We start from the raw sequence: 19,883 nt of genomic DNA, 5'->3' as shown, positions 1-19,883 counted from the left end.
TATAACATTCTTTGACTTCTCGAGGGACTTTTTTACGCTTTTGTTTGTTGCTGAATTAAAAGCGATTGTAGCATAGGATAGGACGAGGGCTTGATAGACGAGGTGCTAATGCTTCTGTCGAGGACTCCAGAGGTCCTTGATTCGGATCCCAACCTGGTCGGATTTTTTTCACCTCTAAAGAAAAGTGTATCTAGTCTACAGCCCATGAAATAAATTGTTTGTTAGCTGCGTTCAGCAGCTAACAAACAATTTATGTTTGTTAGCTGCCCTCAGCTTCTCAGCCGACTATTTTGCACTCCTAATTTTACAATTTAATGAATCTGAATTGTATTGGGGCGCTGTCTTAAAGATCTGTTCTCACATTTTCATTATTTTTGAAGTCAAATTGGAGTATTGATATTGGTCATGCGGAAACAGGAAGTGGAGCAAAAAAGCTAGTGGTTTTGCGGTATGAAATTTTTCGCTCTATTTTTGAATTAGAGGGAGAAAACGGTGTTTGAGCAAAAATTCACTTTGTCGCTAGTGGTTTCACTTTGAGTTTTACTGTTTTTTCAATTTTTTTGGACCGAATTTTTTTCTAAATGGTTTTTTCAACGCATTTATAGTTCATTCTAGGCCTAGTTGTTTTGTTTGAACCAAATTTGTCTTTCTCGCTTGTAGTTATTTGTTCACATGCGGCATTTTGACATTGATTTTCTTTCTGTTTTTTGATCTGATTCTTTAGAAATAGTTTTCTCAATCAGTCCCAATAGTCCTTTCTAGGTCTGGTTTTTTTGTTTTGTCGATGAAAATTAGTCAAATTGTACGTCAGAACTTGTCCTGCTATGTTTTTTACAATCCAAGAATTGAATTGTATTGGTGCTCTGTCTTTTTTTTTGTAAGATGTTTTCACACCTGTTTTCATGACTTTGAGCTTTGAAAACGGGATAATCAGGTAAAGCTCAGTGGGCATCAAGTTTCATTAGAGGCACGCGTTTAGTAGTCCCTCAAGTACTCAGAGTGTTGAAGCTACTGGGAAGGCCGTAACTCAAGGTTAAAAGGTCATTTTCGGGAGTTTTTGAGCCTAAAATAATGAAATTTGTAGCACTTATTCGTCATTTTTTGGATTTTTTGTTAGACCAGTATGAAATTGAGGTTTATTAAAGTTGATAAAGTTCCTTTGCAAGACAAAATTGCCTTTTACGGCCACTTTAAGCGCTATATCTATTGCTACTCCAAACATTAACACGGTAATTTATACTAATTTTTCAAATTGAAAATTTTTGTCTTTTTTTGAGTTGTTTCAGACTTTGATGTCAAAAAAGCTCCTCTGGGGTTTAGTAATAGGTTATTGCATAGTTTCTTGTGGTAATGAAGTGGTTTTAAACATTTTAACTTCAAGAATTTTAATAATTTTTTTAATCAAACATGTTTTTTTTCAAATTTTCTGACATTTATTGTCGTTATTCAAGTTTTCCAGCCCCAGGGGGCAAGAAGCCTCATCTAGGGTTTGCTAACAGTTTAATGAAAATATTTTTTGGCCATTGAATGGTATTCAAGATTTTAATATCTTTAAACCAATTTTTTGATAAAGTTGCAAATTTTTTCTTTAACTCTTTGAAATTTTTCAGTGGCCAGGGAACCTCCTATAGGGTTTGCTAGTATGTTACCACATAGTTTGTAGGGGCAATAAATTAGTTTCCAGTTTTTTAATTTTGCAATTGCAGGGAATTTTTTAAATAAAGCTTGCAAATTAAAATTTTTGATTGTTTTCAAATTTCTCGATTTTTTTGTCATTCTCTGAGTTTAACTATCTTTACTGGCCAACGAAACTTTTTAAAGGTTTACAAAACAGAGTCAAAAAACGTTTTATCTCCTTTTAGTGGCAGATTCATCTCTTCCAAGGTTTTTGCGTGAATTAATGATTATTTTGAAATGATTCATATATGGCCTTGAAGTTAAAAGCTTCAAAGATATTAGCAATGATCGTTTTTTTGGTTAGTTTGTTTGATTCTTTTAGTTTATCAACTTTTGAGATTTTGTCTTGTTGGCTGGGATTGTTCAATTGATCTGCAGGTCAGGTTCATTGGGTCTGTCTTTAATTCAATTACTTTGATTGTATTTCAGGACTTGTCCGGCTATGTTTTTTCAATTCGTCGAATAAGAATTTGGTTCATTTTACCTCTTTTTGCCGCCTTTTCGATATTTACTTGAAATATTTTTGACTTCTCTGGGCTAGTTTCATTTTCTGCTCAAGGTGCGTTTAGACAGCAGTTGCTCAGCAACGCAATCTAAAGTGAAGGGAGTCCAAAAAACGAAATCAAAAATGGAAACCGGATAAAACCCACTTTTCGATGTCCGCTACTCTAAGAAACTGAAGTACGTTATGTTCAACTACGAAATGCCATCAAAATAAATCGGACTTAAAAAATTTTTTTGTACAAAAATCTTTTTTTTCAATATCTTCTATTCGTTCAATCCCAATCATGCTTATTGGAATCAACGGCGGCTATTTTCGTAAATGTGTATGTCTTTATGCAACATTCTTGCTTGACCATTTTTTAAACTTTTTGAATGACTTTTACGCCCTTGAAGTTCTGTATTTTGCGTGATCTAAAGTTCGCTCATTCAGAATTTCAAGCAGCTGAACTCAATTGGCGCCAATTTAATACTAAAAGTCAAATGAAAAGTGCGCCGAAACTGGTGTCATTTTTTACTTTAAATCTTAATAGTGGTATATGTTAACCTCTAATGTGGTTATTTGAAGCCCACTATATGACTTCTTAGTCCCTTTCAGGCTCCCCCCCCCCCCCCCCCCCCCCCCCCCGACTGAAGCAGGCTGCAATTGATTAGAGCTCCCACTAGTCGTTCAAGAGCAATTCTTCCGACGTTTAGTCGGGTATGTTTCATTATAGCTTCAAAGTTGGAAGTTGAGCCTAGCTATATTGCGGTGATCTTTGTTTAATTGCTTTCGAACGATGTCTGAATTAATTATTGTAAACGTGCGTCTTTTCGATGGAAAATTTATGCTCGGAGCTTTTGTTCTATAACATTCTTTGACTTCTCGAGGGACTTTTTTACGCTTTTGTTTGTTGCTGAATTAAAAGCGATTGTAGCATAGGATAGGACGAGGGCTTGATAGACGAGGTGCTAATGCTTCTGTCGAGGACTCCAGAGGTCCTTGATTCGGATCCCAACCTGGTCGGATTTTTTTCGCCTCTAAAGAAAAGTGTATCTAGTCTACAGCCCATGAAATAAATTGTTTGTTAGCTGCGTTCAGCAGCTAACAAACAATTTATGTTTGTTAGCTGCCCTCAGCTTCTCAGCCGACTATTTTGCACTCCTAATTTTACAATTTAATGAATCTGAATTGTATTGGGGCGCTGTCTTAAAGATCTGTTCTCACATTTTCATTATTTTTGAAGTCAAATTGGAGTATTGATATTGGTCATGCGGAAACAGGAAGTGGAGCAAAAAAGCGAGTGGTTTTGCGGTATGAAATTTTTCGCTCTATTTTTGAATTAGAGGGAGAAAACGGTGTTTGAACAAAAATTCACTTTGTCGCTAGTGGTTTCACTTTGAGTTTTACTGTTTTTTCAATTTTTTTGGACCGAATTTTTTTCTAAATGGTTTTTTCAACGCATTTATAGTTCATTCTAGGCCTAGTTGTTTTGTTTGAACCAAATTTGTCTTTCTCGCTTGTAGTTATTTGTTCACATGCGGCATTTTGACATTGATTTTCTTTCTGTTTTTTGATCTGATTCTTTAGAAATAGTTTTCTCAATCAGTCCCAATAGTCCTTTCTAGGTCTGGTTTTTTTGTTTTGTCGATGAAAATTAGTCAAATTGTACGTCAGAACTTGTCCTGCTATGTTTTTTACAATCCAAGAATTGGATTGTATTGGTGCTCTGTCTTTTTTTATTTTTGTAAGATGTTTTCACACCTGTTTTCATGACTTTGAGCTTTGAAAACGGGATAATCAGGTAAAGCTCAGCGGGCATCAAGTTTCATTAGAGGCACGCGTTTAGTAGTCCCTCAAGTACTCAGAGTGGTGAAGCTACTGGGAAGGCCGTAATTCAAGGTTAAAAGGTCATTTTCGGGAGTTTTTGAGCCTAAAATAATGAAATTTGTAGCGTTTTTTTGTCATTTTTTGGATTTTTTGTTAGACCAGTATGAAATTGAGGTTTATTAAAGTTGATAAAGTTCCTTTGCAAGACAAAATTGCCTTTTACGGCCACTTTAAGCGCTATATCTATTGCTACTCCAAACATTAACACGGTAATTTATACTTATTTTTCAAATTGAAAATTTTTGTCTTTTTTTGAGTTGTTTCAGACTTTGATGTCAAAAAAGCTCCTCTGGGGTTTAGTAATAGGTTATTGCATAGTTTCTTGTGGTAATGAAGTGGTTTTAAACATTTTAACTTCAAGAATTTTAATAATTTTTTTAATCAAACATGTTTTTTTTTCAAATTTTCTGACATTTATTGTCATTATTCAAGTTTTCCAGCCCCAGGGGGCAAGAAGCCTCATGTAGGGTTTGCTAACAGTTTAATGAAAATATTTTTCGGCCATTGAATGGTATTCAAGATTTTAATATCTTTAAACCAATTTTTTGATATAGTTGCAAATTTTTTTTTTAACTCTTTGAAATTTTTTTTCAGTGGCCAGGGAACCTCCTATAGGGTTTGCTAGTATGTTACCACATAGTTTGTAGGGGCAATAAATTAGTTTCCAGTTTTTTAATTTTGCAATTGTAGGGAATTTTTTAAATAAAGCTTGCAAACTAAAATTTTTGATTGTTTTCAAATTTCTCGATTTTTTGTCATTCTCTGAGTTTAACTATCTTTACTGGCCAACGAAACTTTTTAAAGGTTTACAAAACAGAGTCAAAAAAATGTTTTGACTTTTTTATAGCCCTATTTTTGGAAATTTTCTTTAAATTTTCTCTTCTCAGTTCCTTAATGCATTTGTCATATTTGTCCAGTTTATCTCCTTTTAGTGGCAGATTCATCTCTTCCAAGGTTTTTGCGTGAATTAATGATTATTTTGAAATGATTCATATATGGCCTTGAAGTTAAAAGCTTCAAAGATTTTAGCAATGATCGTTTTTTTTTGGTTAGTTTGTTTGATTCTTTTAGTTTATCAACTTTTGAGATTTTGTCTTGTTGGCTGGGATTGTTCAATTGATCTGCAGGTCAGGTTCATTGGGTCTGTCCTTCATTCAATTACTTTGATTGTATTTCAGGACTTGTCCGGCTATGTTTTTTTAATTCGTCGAATAAGAATTTGGTTCATTTTACCTCTTTTTGCCGCCTTTTCGATATTTACTTGAAATATTTTTGACTTCTCTGGGCTAGTTTCATTTTCTGCTCAAGGTGCGTTTAGACAGCAGTTGCTCAGCAACGCAATCTAAAGTGAAGGGAGTCCAAAAAACGAAATAAAAAATGGAAACCGGATATAACCCACTTTTCGATGTCCGCTACTCAATTTTTTCCCCAATTTATTTAGTGATTTCTAGTTCTACTTTTTTGCTGAGGCCAAGAAATTACTTTGAATTGTAGCTCAGGACTTTTCCTGTTGAATTTTTGAAGCCTATCGAACAAATTTGTTTCGCGTTTCATTAGTTCATAGCTTGTTTAACTGTTTGCGTGAAATCTTAGAATTCTCCCGGCTTTTTTACTCCTCCCTCATTTTACTCAAATCGATTTTAACAGCAGTTACTCAGCGAAAAAAATTGAAATCAACGGTCAGTATCGAAAGAAATTGAAAATATAAACGGGATAAACTTATGAAGCCCAATTATAGATGCCCACCACTTGAACTTTGTTTTCATAAGCCTTAAGTACCATCTATTGCTATTGGTATTGATACAAAAACACATTTGCTCTCATTAAGAAACAATAGTATGTCTAACATCGAAATGAAATTAAAATACTCATCGCTTTCAAAATGTTTTTGAACAACAGGATTTTTTTTGTTCAATCGCAATAGGGGTTATGGAATTCAATAACAACTATGTTTCGGCAGTCTGCTCGGCACGTTTTTGATTGTTTTCTGTGGACTGAATCTGAAAAGCCATATCAGTTCGTTGCTGAAGGTATGATTAGTTTCATAAATAGGCGTTGACAATTTTTCTAACATCATTTCTGTATCTGTATTCTGTGGCAGGCTTTTATACGCAGCTGTTCCGGCAATCTACTGGCTATGCTTTTGATTTCAAATTTTTAACGGTTATACAAGGTCATGCCTACTTGAAATCTTCTGTTCATTCGTTTATGGCCTTCCGACTTAAATACGTTCGTGACAATTTTGCGCATTTATTGGAGCGTTTGTTCAAAGTCAAAAGAGCAAAATCAAAAGATCAAAAGAAACAGGGTAAACATATAAAGCGAGGTCATTAAGTCATAATGCCTTAAGATATCAAAGTTCATTAAAGCGATTGCGAGCTGGCGTTAGTATTATGCTTAATAGCGTTCAGTTTAGAAGCTGAATTGAGTTTAATTTTAGAATATAACCGAATATGCAAAATTTGCGCACAAAATAAAAAAAAATTGACACTTCGAAAATTTCTCTTATTGTTTTCTTTTTCTGTTTCAATCCTTATGTGTGTCAAGCCGGTCAGCGGTGGCTATTTTCCGGCAATTTGCCGGCTATGTTTCTGTGTTCAATCTTGCAATTCTGACTCTCTTAACGGCTATATTTCGCCTTTGAAGAGTTCCTGAAAAATGCAAGCTGTGAAATTAAATTTATTAGGGAATGTCATTTGTTCTTGACGCATTTACCTTGAAATCAAGAGTTCAATACATCTTGAACGACAGATTCTCATTTGGTGTAATTGAGAAATAAATGAGAGATTAATCAGCTCAACTTATGAAAATAAGTACCGATTATTGGAGAGCTTAGGGCAATAGGGAGTTAAAGCGAGCTCTCTTCGTTCATATGGTGCTTGATTGGCTTCTATGGTATTCTGTTACAGGTTCATCCAAAAGCGGGAAGGACGATTCCAACAACCGGACTACTCATCAAACATCTGGCTCAAGTGCCATTGTGTCGGATGCTAACCAGACCACTGTCAACTCAAACTCGTCTGCAGTTGCCGCAACTAGTATAATACAGACTCCAATTGACGCCGATAGAGTGATTGCTCATTTCGAACAGCAACAGCACCCTGCCTCTGGTAAACTAAACAAGTGTTTTAGCATTTTTTGCCAATTTTCCTGTGGAATGTTGCAACTTATTATTCCTGTTCCCCACGTAGAATGTGAACGTCTATAATTAATGTGTAACTTCAATGAAACAAAGTTTCTGTTGTTATCTTAGTCCTTGTAGTCTTTTTTTTCGAGTCTCCCATCCTAGCCCCCCCCCACTGCTTAGTAGTCAGATAAACCTATAGCCCCCCCATCATGGTAATTATACCATAAGGGGTGCTATAATGGGAAAGACCCCTTCTTTCAATATAATGTTTTGTGTGACTGAAATTGAACGAATTTAAGTTTTATTGGGGCTCTGTTTGTAATGGCTCCGAATGCGCTCCGAATGGCTGTCGGAGCGAATTTTTTGGCCTTATTAATTGCTCTCGAACTAACAATTATTGTAAACGTGTGTATTTTATGCAAAATTTTTGTTTGACAATTGTGTTTTTCCGAACTTTCTTCGATTTCACTTCTCGAGTGACTTTTATCTATCACCCTTGATTTCTTGTTTTTTTATTAGACCTAAATTGCTCCTATTCAGAATTTAAGTCTGTTGCTAAAAACAAAAGCGGTTGTTAGATAAGGTATTACTAGGGCATGATAGCCGAGTGGTTAATAATTTTATTCAGAGCGCCGGAGGTCGGGATTTCGACCTCCTTGTACCCGAATTCTGTGCACCCCTAGAAATTATTGAGGCTTTGCACCCTCTGAATTAAATTGCCCGCTTGTTGTTTGAGAGCATTTTGTCCGACGTTAGTCGGTTTATGTTCTTTCTTTTCACAACAGTAGCCTCCATCTCAGCCATTATAGTGCTCTTATTTTTTTACAATCCAATGAATTGTATTGGTGTGCAGTCTTTTTTTAAGGATTTGTAAACACTGTTTTTTTTACTTTTTGACTTCAATGAGAAGTCCAATTAGAATGATTTTAGTCATGCTGAAATAGTAGAAGGAGCGAGTAGTTCTGAGGCGTGATTTTCATACTACCTTCAAGGTGAGTGAGAACTTGGCGTTCGAAGAAATTTCCAATTTTTCACATGGATTTTTTCACGTGCGTCAATTTGACTTTTGAGTGCTAAAAAAAGATACACATGTGCTAATTTTGCATATTTGCAATTGCAAATCAGCGGCAGCTATAGCTTTTTATGACGTTGACACTATTTGTCGTCATAAAATAGTAGTGATTATATGAATTTCGTCCCCATATTCAAATGTTACTCATGTTCTCTCACTTAGTATCATTGATGACAGGCATGGTTGGTTAGTTACAGGCGAGTTTCTGTCACTTTGTTATCTTCCTTTCGTTTCATTATTGTCAGCTCTTATTAGTTGCTAAGGATGTTTAAGTAAATCGAAATAATCGTTCCAAGTCCTAGCTATTGCTTTGTAACTATTCGCTGTTCGTTTTCATAAAACAAACGAATTTTTGCATGTATTGGTACTTATTGCTGTATTATCCATCTTTCTCAAAAATGACAGGTCTCTCCTGTTGCTAATGATTTTTCGATCAATATTTAATCATTTTTGTTTTGTTTTTGCTTTACTTTTAATGGCATGTAGTTTAAACCAATGGAACGGGACGTTTGGGTTACAATTCAATGTTTTTTATTACAATTCAAAGAATTTGAATATTGTTGAATTGGGGAGACGTCTTCTTTATTAGCCGCTTAGCGATAGCGGCTATTATTGGGGACATCGTGGTTTTTACGACTCGAAGAGGAGCATTGAGATTCTACAGGTTTTTTTAGCAAAGCAAGTTTGTTCATGGCTTGAATTTTGACTTCTTTCTACCGGCTATGTTTTTAATTCATCGTCTACATCGATGATTCTTGTAACCATTGACTTTTTCATTTTCGATGACTTCTACTGCTTTTGCAGTTACAATTTGTGTGCTTGACTTCATTTGCTTTGCTTTTAGCTCATTTGCGTGACTTATCTCACGCAAAAATGACTTCTGAACTCACTTAATGAACTTTAAATTTTATTAACTGAACTTTAAATTTTGTGAACATTTACTACTTAAGATGCATACTAATTTTTGAGTTTTGGAGTCTTTAGTTTTTGATTTCGAATATTAATGTTGAAAAATCTCTAATGGGGCTTTTTCCTAATAGAGAAAATGCGTCTCATAAAAATGACAGTCCGAATGTAGCCCAAAAAGTCTAGTGGTCTATTAAAGGACCGGTGGTCGATCTGTCTATCTAATCTCCTTAGTTGTTTCAATTCCATGGGAGGCCACAAGCGTCTATCGCGGCTATTTTCCTGCAATCTGCCGGCTATGTTTCTAAAATGCTCTTCTTATTTAATGATTTTTAAGTAGCACTCCAGATTGTTCCGTAGTCTAATTTTTGGTTTGTAATGACGATTGTTATTTATTACGTCGTAAACCTCAAAACAGCAATTTTATCTTTTTAAAACTTTAATTATGCAAAGTGAAATATCTGAAGCCAATTGAAAATAGGAATAGGTTTTTTTAGGTTGATTTGGTAACTTCATCAATTCAGATTTGTATCCGTTTTTGTCTATATGTAAAGCGGTCAAGCCTGTTTCGCGCATATATTTGGCAGTCTGTCCCTTATGCCGGCCTGTCTCTTAGAGCCTAACGCATTACTAGTCTCTATATTATGCAATTCATCGAAACTGTTTTGAGGAGACATACATTCATGGTGTCAAGAAGTGTTCTTAATCTTAGAGTTTAATCTTAGGTCAATTCGCCAGAAGTTAGTCCGTTATGTTAAAATTTGAATTTTAAATGCTCAGCGTGTACTTAACTTGATCGGTTTTTAATGATTTCATCCTTTTTGCAAATTTTTAGTAATGTGTATATGGCTACACCCAGGACAAGGAGAAAAGAGAAATAAAAAAATTGAATTTTTGTAATTTATAAAAATTTAATATTTTTTTTTTATAAAAACTCGAAAAATGACGAAAATTTGAAAAAATTCAATATTTTTCTATTTATTTTTTCTCCTTGTCGGAGGGGTAGCCATATACACATTACTATTTTTCTGTTATCATTCGATTTGTATTTTTTTCAGTTTTTAATATTCTTCTGGAGGTATGTTGCGCAGTTCAATTTACTGTAACAATCAGCTGTTGGTGTTGAACTTAATTTTTTTTGTCAGCAGTAAGCTCAGTGCAAGGGGCCACGTCCACAGCCGGGTCGCTGACTGCAGCGACAAATGCTCTGCAAAATGGAGCGGAGATTCTTAGAAGATTGAGAGAAGAGATGAATGCAGCCACTGAGGCTGCCAGAAGACAGCTAGCATTACCTGGCACTGCTTTCGACACAGCCATTCCAACCCCTAGAAATTATTGAGGCTTTGCACCCTCTGAATTAAATTGCCCGCTTGTTGTTTGAGAGCATTTTGTCCGACGTTAGTCGGTTTATGTTCTTTCTTTTCACAACAGTAGCCTCCATCTCAGCCATTATAGTGCTCTTATTTTTTGAACAATCCAATGAATTGTATTGGTGTGCAGTCTTTTTTTAAGGATTTGTAAACACTGTTTTTTTTACTTTTTGACTTCAATGAGAAGTCCAATTAGAATGATTTTAGTCATGCTGAAATAGTAGAGGGAGCGAGTAGTTCTGAGGCGTGATTTTAATACTACCTTCAAGGTGAGTGAGAACTTGGCGTTCGAAGAAATTTCCAATTTTTCACATGGATTTTTTCACGTGCGTCAATTTGACTTTTGTCTTTTGAGTGCTAAAAAAAGATACACATGTGCTAATTTTGCATATTTGCAATTGCAAATCAGCGGCAGCTATAGCTTTTTATGACGTTGACACTATTTGTCGTCATAAAATAGTAGTGATTATATGAATTTCGTCCCCATATTCAAATGTTACTCATGTTCTCTCACTTAGTATCATTGATGACAGGCATGGTTGGTTAGTTACAGGCGAGTTTCTGTCACTTTGTTATCTTCCTTTCGTTTCATTATTGTCAGCTCTTATTAGTTGCTAAGGATGTTTAAGTAAATCGAAATAATCGTTCCAAGTCCTAGCTATTGCTTTGTAACTATTCGCTGTTCGTTTTCATAAAACAAACGAATTTTTGCATGTATTGGTACTTATTGCTGTATTATCCTTCTTTCTCAAAAATGACAGGTCTCTCCTGTTGCTAATGATTTTTCGATCAATATTTAATCATTTTTGTTTTGTTTTTGCTTTACTTTTAATGGCATGTAGTTTAAACCAATGGAACGGGACGTTTGGGTTACAATTCAATGTTTTTTATTACAATTCAAAGAATTTGAATATTGTTGAATTGGGGAGAGGTCTTCTTTATTAGCCGCTTAGCGATAGCGGCTATTATTGGGAACATCGTGGTTTTTACGACTCGAAGAGGAGCATTGAGATTCTACAGGTTTTTTTAGCAAAGCAAGTTTGTTCATGGCTTGAATTTTGACTTCTTTCTACCGGCTATGTTTTTAATTCATCGTCTACATCGATGATTCTTGTAACCATTGACTTTTTCTTTTTCGATGACTTCTACTGCTTTTGCAGTTACAATTTGTGTGCTTGACTTCATTTGCTTTGCTTTTAGCTCATTTGCGTGACTTATCTCACGCAAAAATGACTTCTGAACTCACTTAATGAACTTTAAATTTTATTAACTGAACTTTAAATTTTGTGAACATTTACTACTTAAGATGCATACTAATTTTTGAGTTTTGGAGTCTTTAGTTTTTGATTTCGAATATTAATGTTGAAAAATCTCTAATGGGGCTTTTTCCTAATAGAGAAAATGCGTCTCATAAAAATGACAGTCCGAATGTAGCCCAAAAAGTCTAGTGGTCTATTAAAGGACCGGTGGTCGATCTGTCTATCTAATCTCTTTAGTTGTTTCAATTCCATGGGAGGCCACAAGCGTCTATCGCGGCTATTTTCCTGCAATCTGCCGGCTATGTTTCTAAAATGCTCTTCTTATTTAATGATTTTTAAGTAGCACTCCAGATTGTTCCGTAGTCTAATTTTTGGTTTGTAATGACGATTGTTATTTATTACGTCGTAAACCTCAAAACAGCAATTTTATCTTTTTAAAACTTTAATTATGCAAAGTGAAATATCTGAAGCCAATTGAAAATAGGAATAGGTTTTTTTTAGGTTGATTTGGTAACTTCATCAATTCAGATTTGTATCCGTTTTTGTCTATATGTAAAGCGGTCAAGCCTGTTTCGCGCATATATTTGGCAGTCTGTCCCTTATGCCGGCCTGTCTCTTAGAGCCTAACGCATTACTAGTCTCTATATTATGCAATTCATCGAAACTGTTTTGAGGAGACATACATTCATGGTGTCAAGAAGTGTTCTTAATCTTAGAGTTTAATCTTAGGTCAATTCGCCAGAGGTTAGTCCGTTATGTTAAAATTTGAATTTTAAATGCTCAGCGTGTACTTAACTTGATCGGTTTTTAATGATTTCATCCTTTTTGCAAATTTTTAGTAATGTGTATATGGCTACACCCAGGACAAGGAGAAAAGAGAAATAAAAAAATTGAATTTTTGTAATTTATAAAAATTTAATATTTTTTTTTATAAAAACTCGAAAAATGACGAAAATTTGAAAAAATTCAATATTTTTCTATTTATTTTTTCTCCTTGTCGGAGGGGTAGCCATATACACATTACTATTTTTCTGTTATCATTCGATTTGTATTTTTTTCAGTTTTTAATATTCTTCTGGAGGTATGTTGCGCAGTTCAATTTACTGTAACAATCAGCTGTTGGTGTTGAACTTAATTTTTTTTGTCAGCAGTAAGCTCAGTGCAAGGGGCCACGTCCACAGCCGCGTCGCTGACTGCAGCGACAAATGCTCTGCAAAATGGAGCGGAGATTCTTAGAAGATTGAGAGAAGAGATGAATGCAGCCACTGAGGCTGCCAGAAGACAGCTAGCATTACCTGGCACTGCTTTCGACACAGCCATTCCAACCATCGCTTGGCCACCAGATCCACCAGCTTACGAGAATGTTCCACTTTCTACAGGTTTCATTTTTCCTTCCATTTCAAATATTGATCTATTCTGTTTTGCCTCAAGTATAGCATAAATCTGTGTTACAGGGTCCTTGCTTGATATACCAAGTGCTGCGTCATCTGCCTCTAGAGCGGCCGCTGCCTCTATGGGGCCAATTTTGAGCAGTGCAATAACGTCTTGTCTGAGCAACACGCTCACGTCCAACAGTCTCTCAAACCAAAGTGGACTCCAGACGACTGTTGGAGGTATCGGCAACACCAGTGCTGCCATTGCTAGTAATCGGAACAACCAGCAACAACATCAATCTTTAGCTACAACTCCTAGTACAGACGAAGAGAGGCAGAAAGCAGCGTTGAAGATTTTGATTCTTCTTTTGACTTTCAGTCGAGCAGACTTTGAGAAGAGATTGATTGAACTGTTGTCATTGCAAGATGGCCGAGGAATGACTCCCCTCATGCTGGCTGTCAACTTGAGAGCGTACAATATGGCCATGCTCATTTTCAATGCAGCCAAACGATTAGCCACTGAGAAAGGCTCCAAGAAAGTCAACGAGGTCAGTATTTTCATACGACAGACAAACAGTTATTTTGATGAACAGCTCTTATCTGAAGTTTGTGACAATTATATGGGTCCTATCGGTCTTTTTGAAGCGATTTATAGCAGAATATAACAAAGAAGTGAGAAGAACTGAAGCCGAACTAAATTAGAACTTTGGAGATGAGAACTGCGGAGATGAACTTTGGAGATGAGAACTGCGGAGATGACATAAATTCTTCAATTTTTCTTAGATTTTTCTCCGCCTCGCTTGTGAGGCGGGCGTCTCTAAACGGAAGCTGGCTTCCACCAACTACCCTGCTCCTTTTTTCCGATTTTTTATCCTTTGCAGAATATCGTAACGCAAACATGAGAAAAAACAACTGAACGGCTGTTCCTTTTTTCTGCCACACTTCATCTCTGTTTAGGTAGTCAACCGTTTTTGAACTTCAGTTAACGAGACGTGTTCGATGATGTTTGACATCATCTCTTGAAAGATCAACTGAAATGCAATCTGTCATTAATTTCAGCAAACGAAGTTTTTCCTTGAAATTTTTTGTCTGATTTGACTTTTCATCGAGAGAAACCGTGTAAACTGGTAAAGCCCGAGGGCATTAAGACACTTAGTTAGATTTAGAAGACTCTATGGTTTACCGAAACTTTTGAAGAGGCATGAGTTCATGGTGTGCCCCTTCGATAGGTTCATCTGACAGTCTATTAAATGCTCACGAAGCTTGCCCACGAAGTTTGAATCAATTATTGTTGACGTGTTGGTCTTTTTTAATGCACAATTTTGCTCGACCATTTATGCGCCTTTGTTCTAGAACATTCTGAGACTTCATGCTTCAATTGCTCTCATTCTGAAATGAAGTTTGTTGCTAATATAAAGGTGATTGTTAGCGGTTGAGTAACAACGTGGTTGTAGCTAGTGGTTAAGATGTCTGACTGCTTTACCCCTATCAGGCCCGAGTTTTGGCACCCAAAAAAATTTCTAAGCTACACCCGTAAATTAAATAGCCCCCCGCTTTTCGTTCGAGAGCAATTCATTCGACGTTAGTCGGTTTATATTTGTTATTCGAAGCAATTATTTTTTTCGCTTAGCGTTTTGACTTTTAAGCTAGTATAGAACATTCTCGAACATTATTTTGCTCGCGTGAGTGATCTAAATTGACTTTCCATCTTCAAAAACATTAAACGGGTAAAGCCCTGGGCATTCAGTCTCTGATTTTATAGGATCTGATGGTATGTTTTACAAAAGCTGCTGATGAACACATGAGGAGGCAAATTTTCATGGTTTAAAGGGCAATCTTGGAAAGCCCCCTCTAACCCCATTTTGCCGCCGCCACCTCTTATCGTCCTCTCCCTCTGAGTCTAGTCTCCCTGTTATTCAGCTAGGTTTAGCCAAAGAATTCTCTTCGTTCGAGAGAAATTTATCCGACGGTAGTCGGTTATGTTTAAAAGCCGACGTTATCTCGGCAAGCCTTTTTAACTTAGTCGGACAAAATTTTGTTCTGTTTTATCTTAGTTCACAGCTTGTTAGACATTTTGTGTGAAATCATTTGAACTTCCCTAGGCTAGTTTCACTCTTTCTCTCTAGAATCTAATTCTGCTCAAAGTGCTTTCAAGAAGCAACTGTTCAGCAGAATAATCTAGAATCAACATAGTCATTGGAAAATAAAATCAAAAAAAGAATCAGGATAAATTCATAGTTACAATCTGTAATCCAAATCTCAGTTACAATCTCTAATCCTTACTGGTATTTGTACAAGCCCATGCATCCTCTTTTTATGAAACAGGAGTATGGCCAGCTACAAAATAATATCAAAAATGTACCATTTTAAAAATATTTTTGTACAACAATCATTTTTTCCGGTTAATTCTTTTCTTTCAATCCCAATGGGGGTAATTGGAACCGATGTCGATTATTTTCCGGCATTCTGCCGGATATTTTTTGTTTATAGCTGCGAGGTTGTAAGCTGAGCGGAGCTATATTGTGGTGCTCTTGGTTTTTTTTGTTTTGTCGTCTGACACTCCTTTTTCGTTTTAAATTTGTTCACACAGTAAAGCTGAAAAAGCCAAATTTTCTGAATGACTTCTTTGTCCCACTAACGGTTTTTGTGCGGGTGACTTCATTTTTCACTCTCTCTAGCAAAGATTTTATTTTCATTTGCGTGATTAGATTTTGATCATACGTGGCTTACCTCACTTAATAAAACGACTTTTGCGTAAGTTTATGGTCAAAGGAGCTCATTTGCGTAATAAAGGTAACTAGTGAAAAGGCTTCTAAAGGGAGTATGTTTGACTACTCTTAAAATGTTTTTATATATCAATACACTTCTTTAGTCGCTCCCGAAGGAAGGTTGAAGCATTTTTTTTCGATTTCACTTCTCGAGTGAGTTGACTTTTTTGATTGAAATTGCTCTTATTCAGCAATTAAGTCGTTGTTGCTTCATAAATTTAGTGTTGCTAAGTTGTGAGTGAATACCAGTTATGTGACTCAGTTGCTGGTATTTTTCGGCAATCTGCGGCTTTTCTGATCCATTTGTTTTCTCAATTGAATAGAGAACAGTTCAGTTGGCATGTTCAACTGAACCGAGTTGAGTTCTGTAGTTTAGGAGCAACTTTTTTGATACGAAGTTCTTATATATCAAATTATAAATTGTCAAACAGATCTTAATTTAATTGTTTAGCATAGTTCGAGCACCTTATCTGTGCCCTTTCCTTGCAGAAATTTTATTTTCGACAGCAATTAGTTGTTGTCGCTTATGTTTTCATGGCTATTTAGAAAAACAGAATGTCTCTTTATACATTGGGGAAGAAGTTTTAATAGTTTGTTTAAAAATTGTTTGCGTTTTTCAAGTCTTTGAAGTTCCAGTCTCCTTACCTCTTTCTATTAAAGAAATTAAAAGCAAATTTTGAAAATTTGTGGGTGTAGAGACCTGCATGAAAATCATCTTTAACCCTCATAAGCTTGTCGGAAAATGAAGTTTGAAAAGAGCATAAAATTTGCTATTTTTTACAGCTGCGCAGCTGTAAGCTGAGCGGAGCTATATTGCGGTGCTCTTGGTTTTTTTATTTCGTCGTCTGATGCTCTTTTTTCGTTCTACATTTGTTCCCACAGCAACGCTGAAAAAGTCAAATTTTCTGAATGACTTCTTCCTCTCACTACCAGTGTGACCTCATTTCTCATTCTCTCTCTAGCAAAGGTTTTAAGATCATTTGCGTGATTAGATTTTGATCATACGACTTACCTCACTCAATAAAATGACTTTTGCACTTTAAAACTTAAGTTTATTTTCAATTTGTTTAAGGTCAAAGGAACTTGCAGTAAAGGTCCCTAATGAAAGGTTTCGGTGGAATGAATGTTAACGATCTTTATTAATTTATTGCCTAATTGTTTTTACCTAGCTTTTTGAGTGGATTTGATTTTTTTTTCGATTTAGATCTGTATCTGTTTCTATCTCTATTATTCGGCACGCAAGTCTTTCTGTTTCTATCTCTTTTCTTTCGCGGCTATTCCGGCAATCTGCCGGCTATGTTCATTGTTTTTGAAAATCTTTGCGTGTTTCTTCCTTTAGGGGCCATAAAATCTTTTTAGGGCTTGGAAATGGGTTACTGGATGTTTTATACATACTGAAATTGTTCTGAGGAATTCAGTTTTGCGGAATCGGTCGATTTCATGATAAAATTTTTAGAGTGATTTGTCATGTTTTTGCATTTTATTTTGTTCTTTGCAAATCTTTATCTTTTGCATGATTTGTTTTCGAGGAGCCGATAAAAGAAATAAAAGCCTGAGTTAATTTGTATATTTCTAATTTTGAATTGCAGGATATTAGATTCAAGAAATTTGACAATGCTAATTTTGTTTTTAATTGCTCTCAAACGAAGTTTGTAGCAATTATATTAGTCCTGTCGGTCTTTTTTATGCGATTTTTCGCTTGACCAATTTTTCGTCTGACGCTTTTGCTTTTTCGTCCTCAAAAACGGGATAAACAGGTAGCGACCAGCGGGCATTAAGTGCTCTTAGAGCCTTTCAGCTCTGTTTCAGCTTAAACTGTTTTGGAGACTTATGACTTATACTTATGTTGTGAAGGGCGGTTGACAACACCCTCCCACTGTTGACCCCCCCCCCCCCTATTGCCCCCACCCCCACCGCACTGTTGCCCCCCACCCCACTGCTGCCCACCCCCTCCCCATCATACCCCCTGTGTACCCCCCCCCCCTCCCCCGCCTCCCGTGGCTACTGACGAACAACTGATCGCTAAAAACACGCAATTTATACTAATTTTCAAATTTTTTCAGGTTTTTTGAAAATTTTTTTGTCATTTTTTTCTTTTTTCAGCCCTAAGTGTCAAGAAACCTCCTCTAGGGTTTTATATTAGGATACTGCATAGTTTCTAGTGGTAGTGGAAAGGTTTCAACATTTTAACATCACGAATTTTAGCCTTTTTTTTGTCAAAACGTGCAAATTTTTCCAATTTTTGACATTCAATTTTTTATGCACTTCTTTCCGGACGCAGGGTCTAGAAAACGTCCTTAGGGGTCTGATTATAAGTTACTGAAACAATTTTATTTGCCATGGATTAGCTTTCAAAATTTTAATATGACAAATTTTATCATTTTTTTTTATAAAACTTGCATTTTCAAATTTTTGTTGGTTTTTAGGTTTCTCAAGACTGGAGAAACCTCGTCTAGGGTTCAAAAGTAGGTACTGTATAAATTCTAAATGTAATGAATTGTTTTTCGAGATTTAACACCACGAATTTCGGCTTTTTTTTTACAAAACTTGCAATTTTTAAATTTTTTAAAACAAATATTGTCAGTTTTTTATCGCTATTGTCAGTTTATTTGTCATTATTGTCATTTATTCAGATTTTTCAGCCTGACAGAAAATCTCCGTTAGGGTTTGATAATGAGTTACTGAAAAACGTATGTTGGCCATGGATTAGTTACAACTTTTATCACAAATTTTAGAAGTCTTTTGCAACTTCTAATTTTTTTCCAAGTTTTTTGAAATTTTTTGTCATTTCCTTGGTTTCTACAACCTCAACAACGACATAACCTCCTTCAGAGTTTGAGCCAAGGCTACTGCATAGCTTCTAGATGTAATGAAAGGTTTTTCAAAATTTTTTATCAGCAATTTTTAAAATTATTGAAATTTTTTCAATTTTGAATCTTTTGAATTTTTTAAATCATTTAATAATTTTTTCCGACAACAGTGTCCTAGGGACCTCCTCCAAGGCTTCAAGAAAAGTTGTCGCATAGTTTCTCTATTCATGGGGTTGTTATCAATATTTTAATGACTCCAGTTTTAGCACTTTTTGATAAAATTTAATTTTTTTAAATTTTCGAAAAATTATTATCATGTTCCAAGTTTATGGATGTTTTTGAGCCAGTAAAACTAATTAAAGCTTGAAATAGTGATAATGGATAGTCTCTTGAGACAATCAAAAAGCTTTGAAGATGGCTTTTAATGGCTTTTAATGAAGAATTTTTGCAAGATTTTGTAAAAATTTGCTATTGTTTTCGAAATTTTTTAGTGTTTTTGACCTTTTCTGAGTTTAACTATCATTACTGGCCAACAAAGTTTTTCAAGTCTTGAAGATGGGTTACTTGAGATAACTCAGGAGAGAAAAAATAGTTTTGAACATTTTCACTGCGAAATCTGGAAGCTTTTTTAAAAAAATTTTGCAATTTTTTGCAAATATCAGTTTTGTGTTTGATTTGTTTAAAAAAGCTAGAAAACTAAAAGTCGAAGAGTCGAATCAAGCCATCGGTAACTTCAATAAACCGTGGCTAGCTACTGACGAAGCCAACCGCTCGCCGGTCGTTTGAGAGCAATTCGCCCGACGTTAGTCGGTTATGTTTCTCTAAATTTGTGAAGCTTTTGCTGGTTTATTTTTCTCACTGCACAAATCTCACTCCAAAGAGCACTTTGTTCATTTTTTTCATGACGCTATTATTTGTTTTTGTGCTTAACCCGTATAGTTGTTCTCAGCAGCAGTGAGCTTTTAGCTGAATTGATGAGTTTTTCCATAAATGTGACTCAACTCACACTCTTTATGACTCTTAATATTAAGATCAAACTCTTAACATTAAGGTCGTTTGAGGATACTCTAAACCCTTTTCAGGTTGGTCAAGAAAACAAAGCCGCCGCCGCGAAGTTAATAAAAGGCACGCAATATTTTTTGCAACTGTT

At 35.5% G+C, this 19,883-nt stretch overlaps 2 protein-coding genes across 2 annotated transcripts in view; one reads left to right on the top strand and one right to left on the bottom strand.

Annotated features, from left to right (window-relative positions):
* The window catches only part of LOC142337485 (peroxiredoxin-2-like), a 538,029-nt gene that overhangs the window by 399,340 nt on the left and 118,806 nt on the right, over window positions 1-19,883 (bottom strand). The gene's annotated exons all lie outside the window — the stretch shown is intronic.
* The window catches only part of LOC142337996 (E3 ubiquitin-protein ligase UBR5-like), a 204,229-nt gene that overhangs the window by 109,557 nt on the left and 74,789 nt on the right, over window positions 1-19,883 (top strand). Inside the window, exons 20-22 of the mRNA XM_075387630.1 lie at window positions 6,958-7,158; window positions 12,931-13,161; window positions 13,237-13,703. Coding sequence (XP_075243745.1) covers window positions 6,958-7,158; window positions 12,931-13,161; window positions 13,237-13,703 — 899 coding nt within the window. The remainder of the gene's footprint in view (window positions 1-6,957; window positions 7,159-12,930; window positions 13,162-13,236; window positions 13,704-19,883) is intronic.

This window comes from Convolutriloba macropyga, chromosome 4, assembly GCF_964194025.1.
Source record: "Convolutriloba macropyga chromosome 4, txConMacr16.3, whole genome shotgun sequence".
Taxonomy (NCBI): Eukaryota; Metazoa; Xenacoelomorpha; order Acoela; family Convolutidae; genus Convolutriloba; species Convolutriloba macropyga.
The sequence above is the reverse complement of the archived record's forward strand: the minus strand, read 5'-3'. Positions and strand labels throughout refer to the sequence as shown.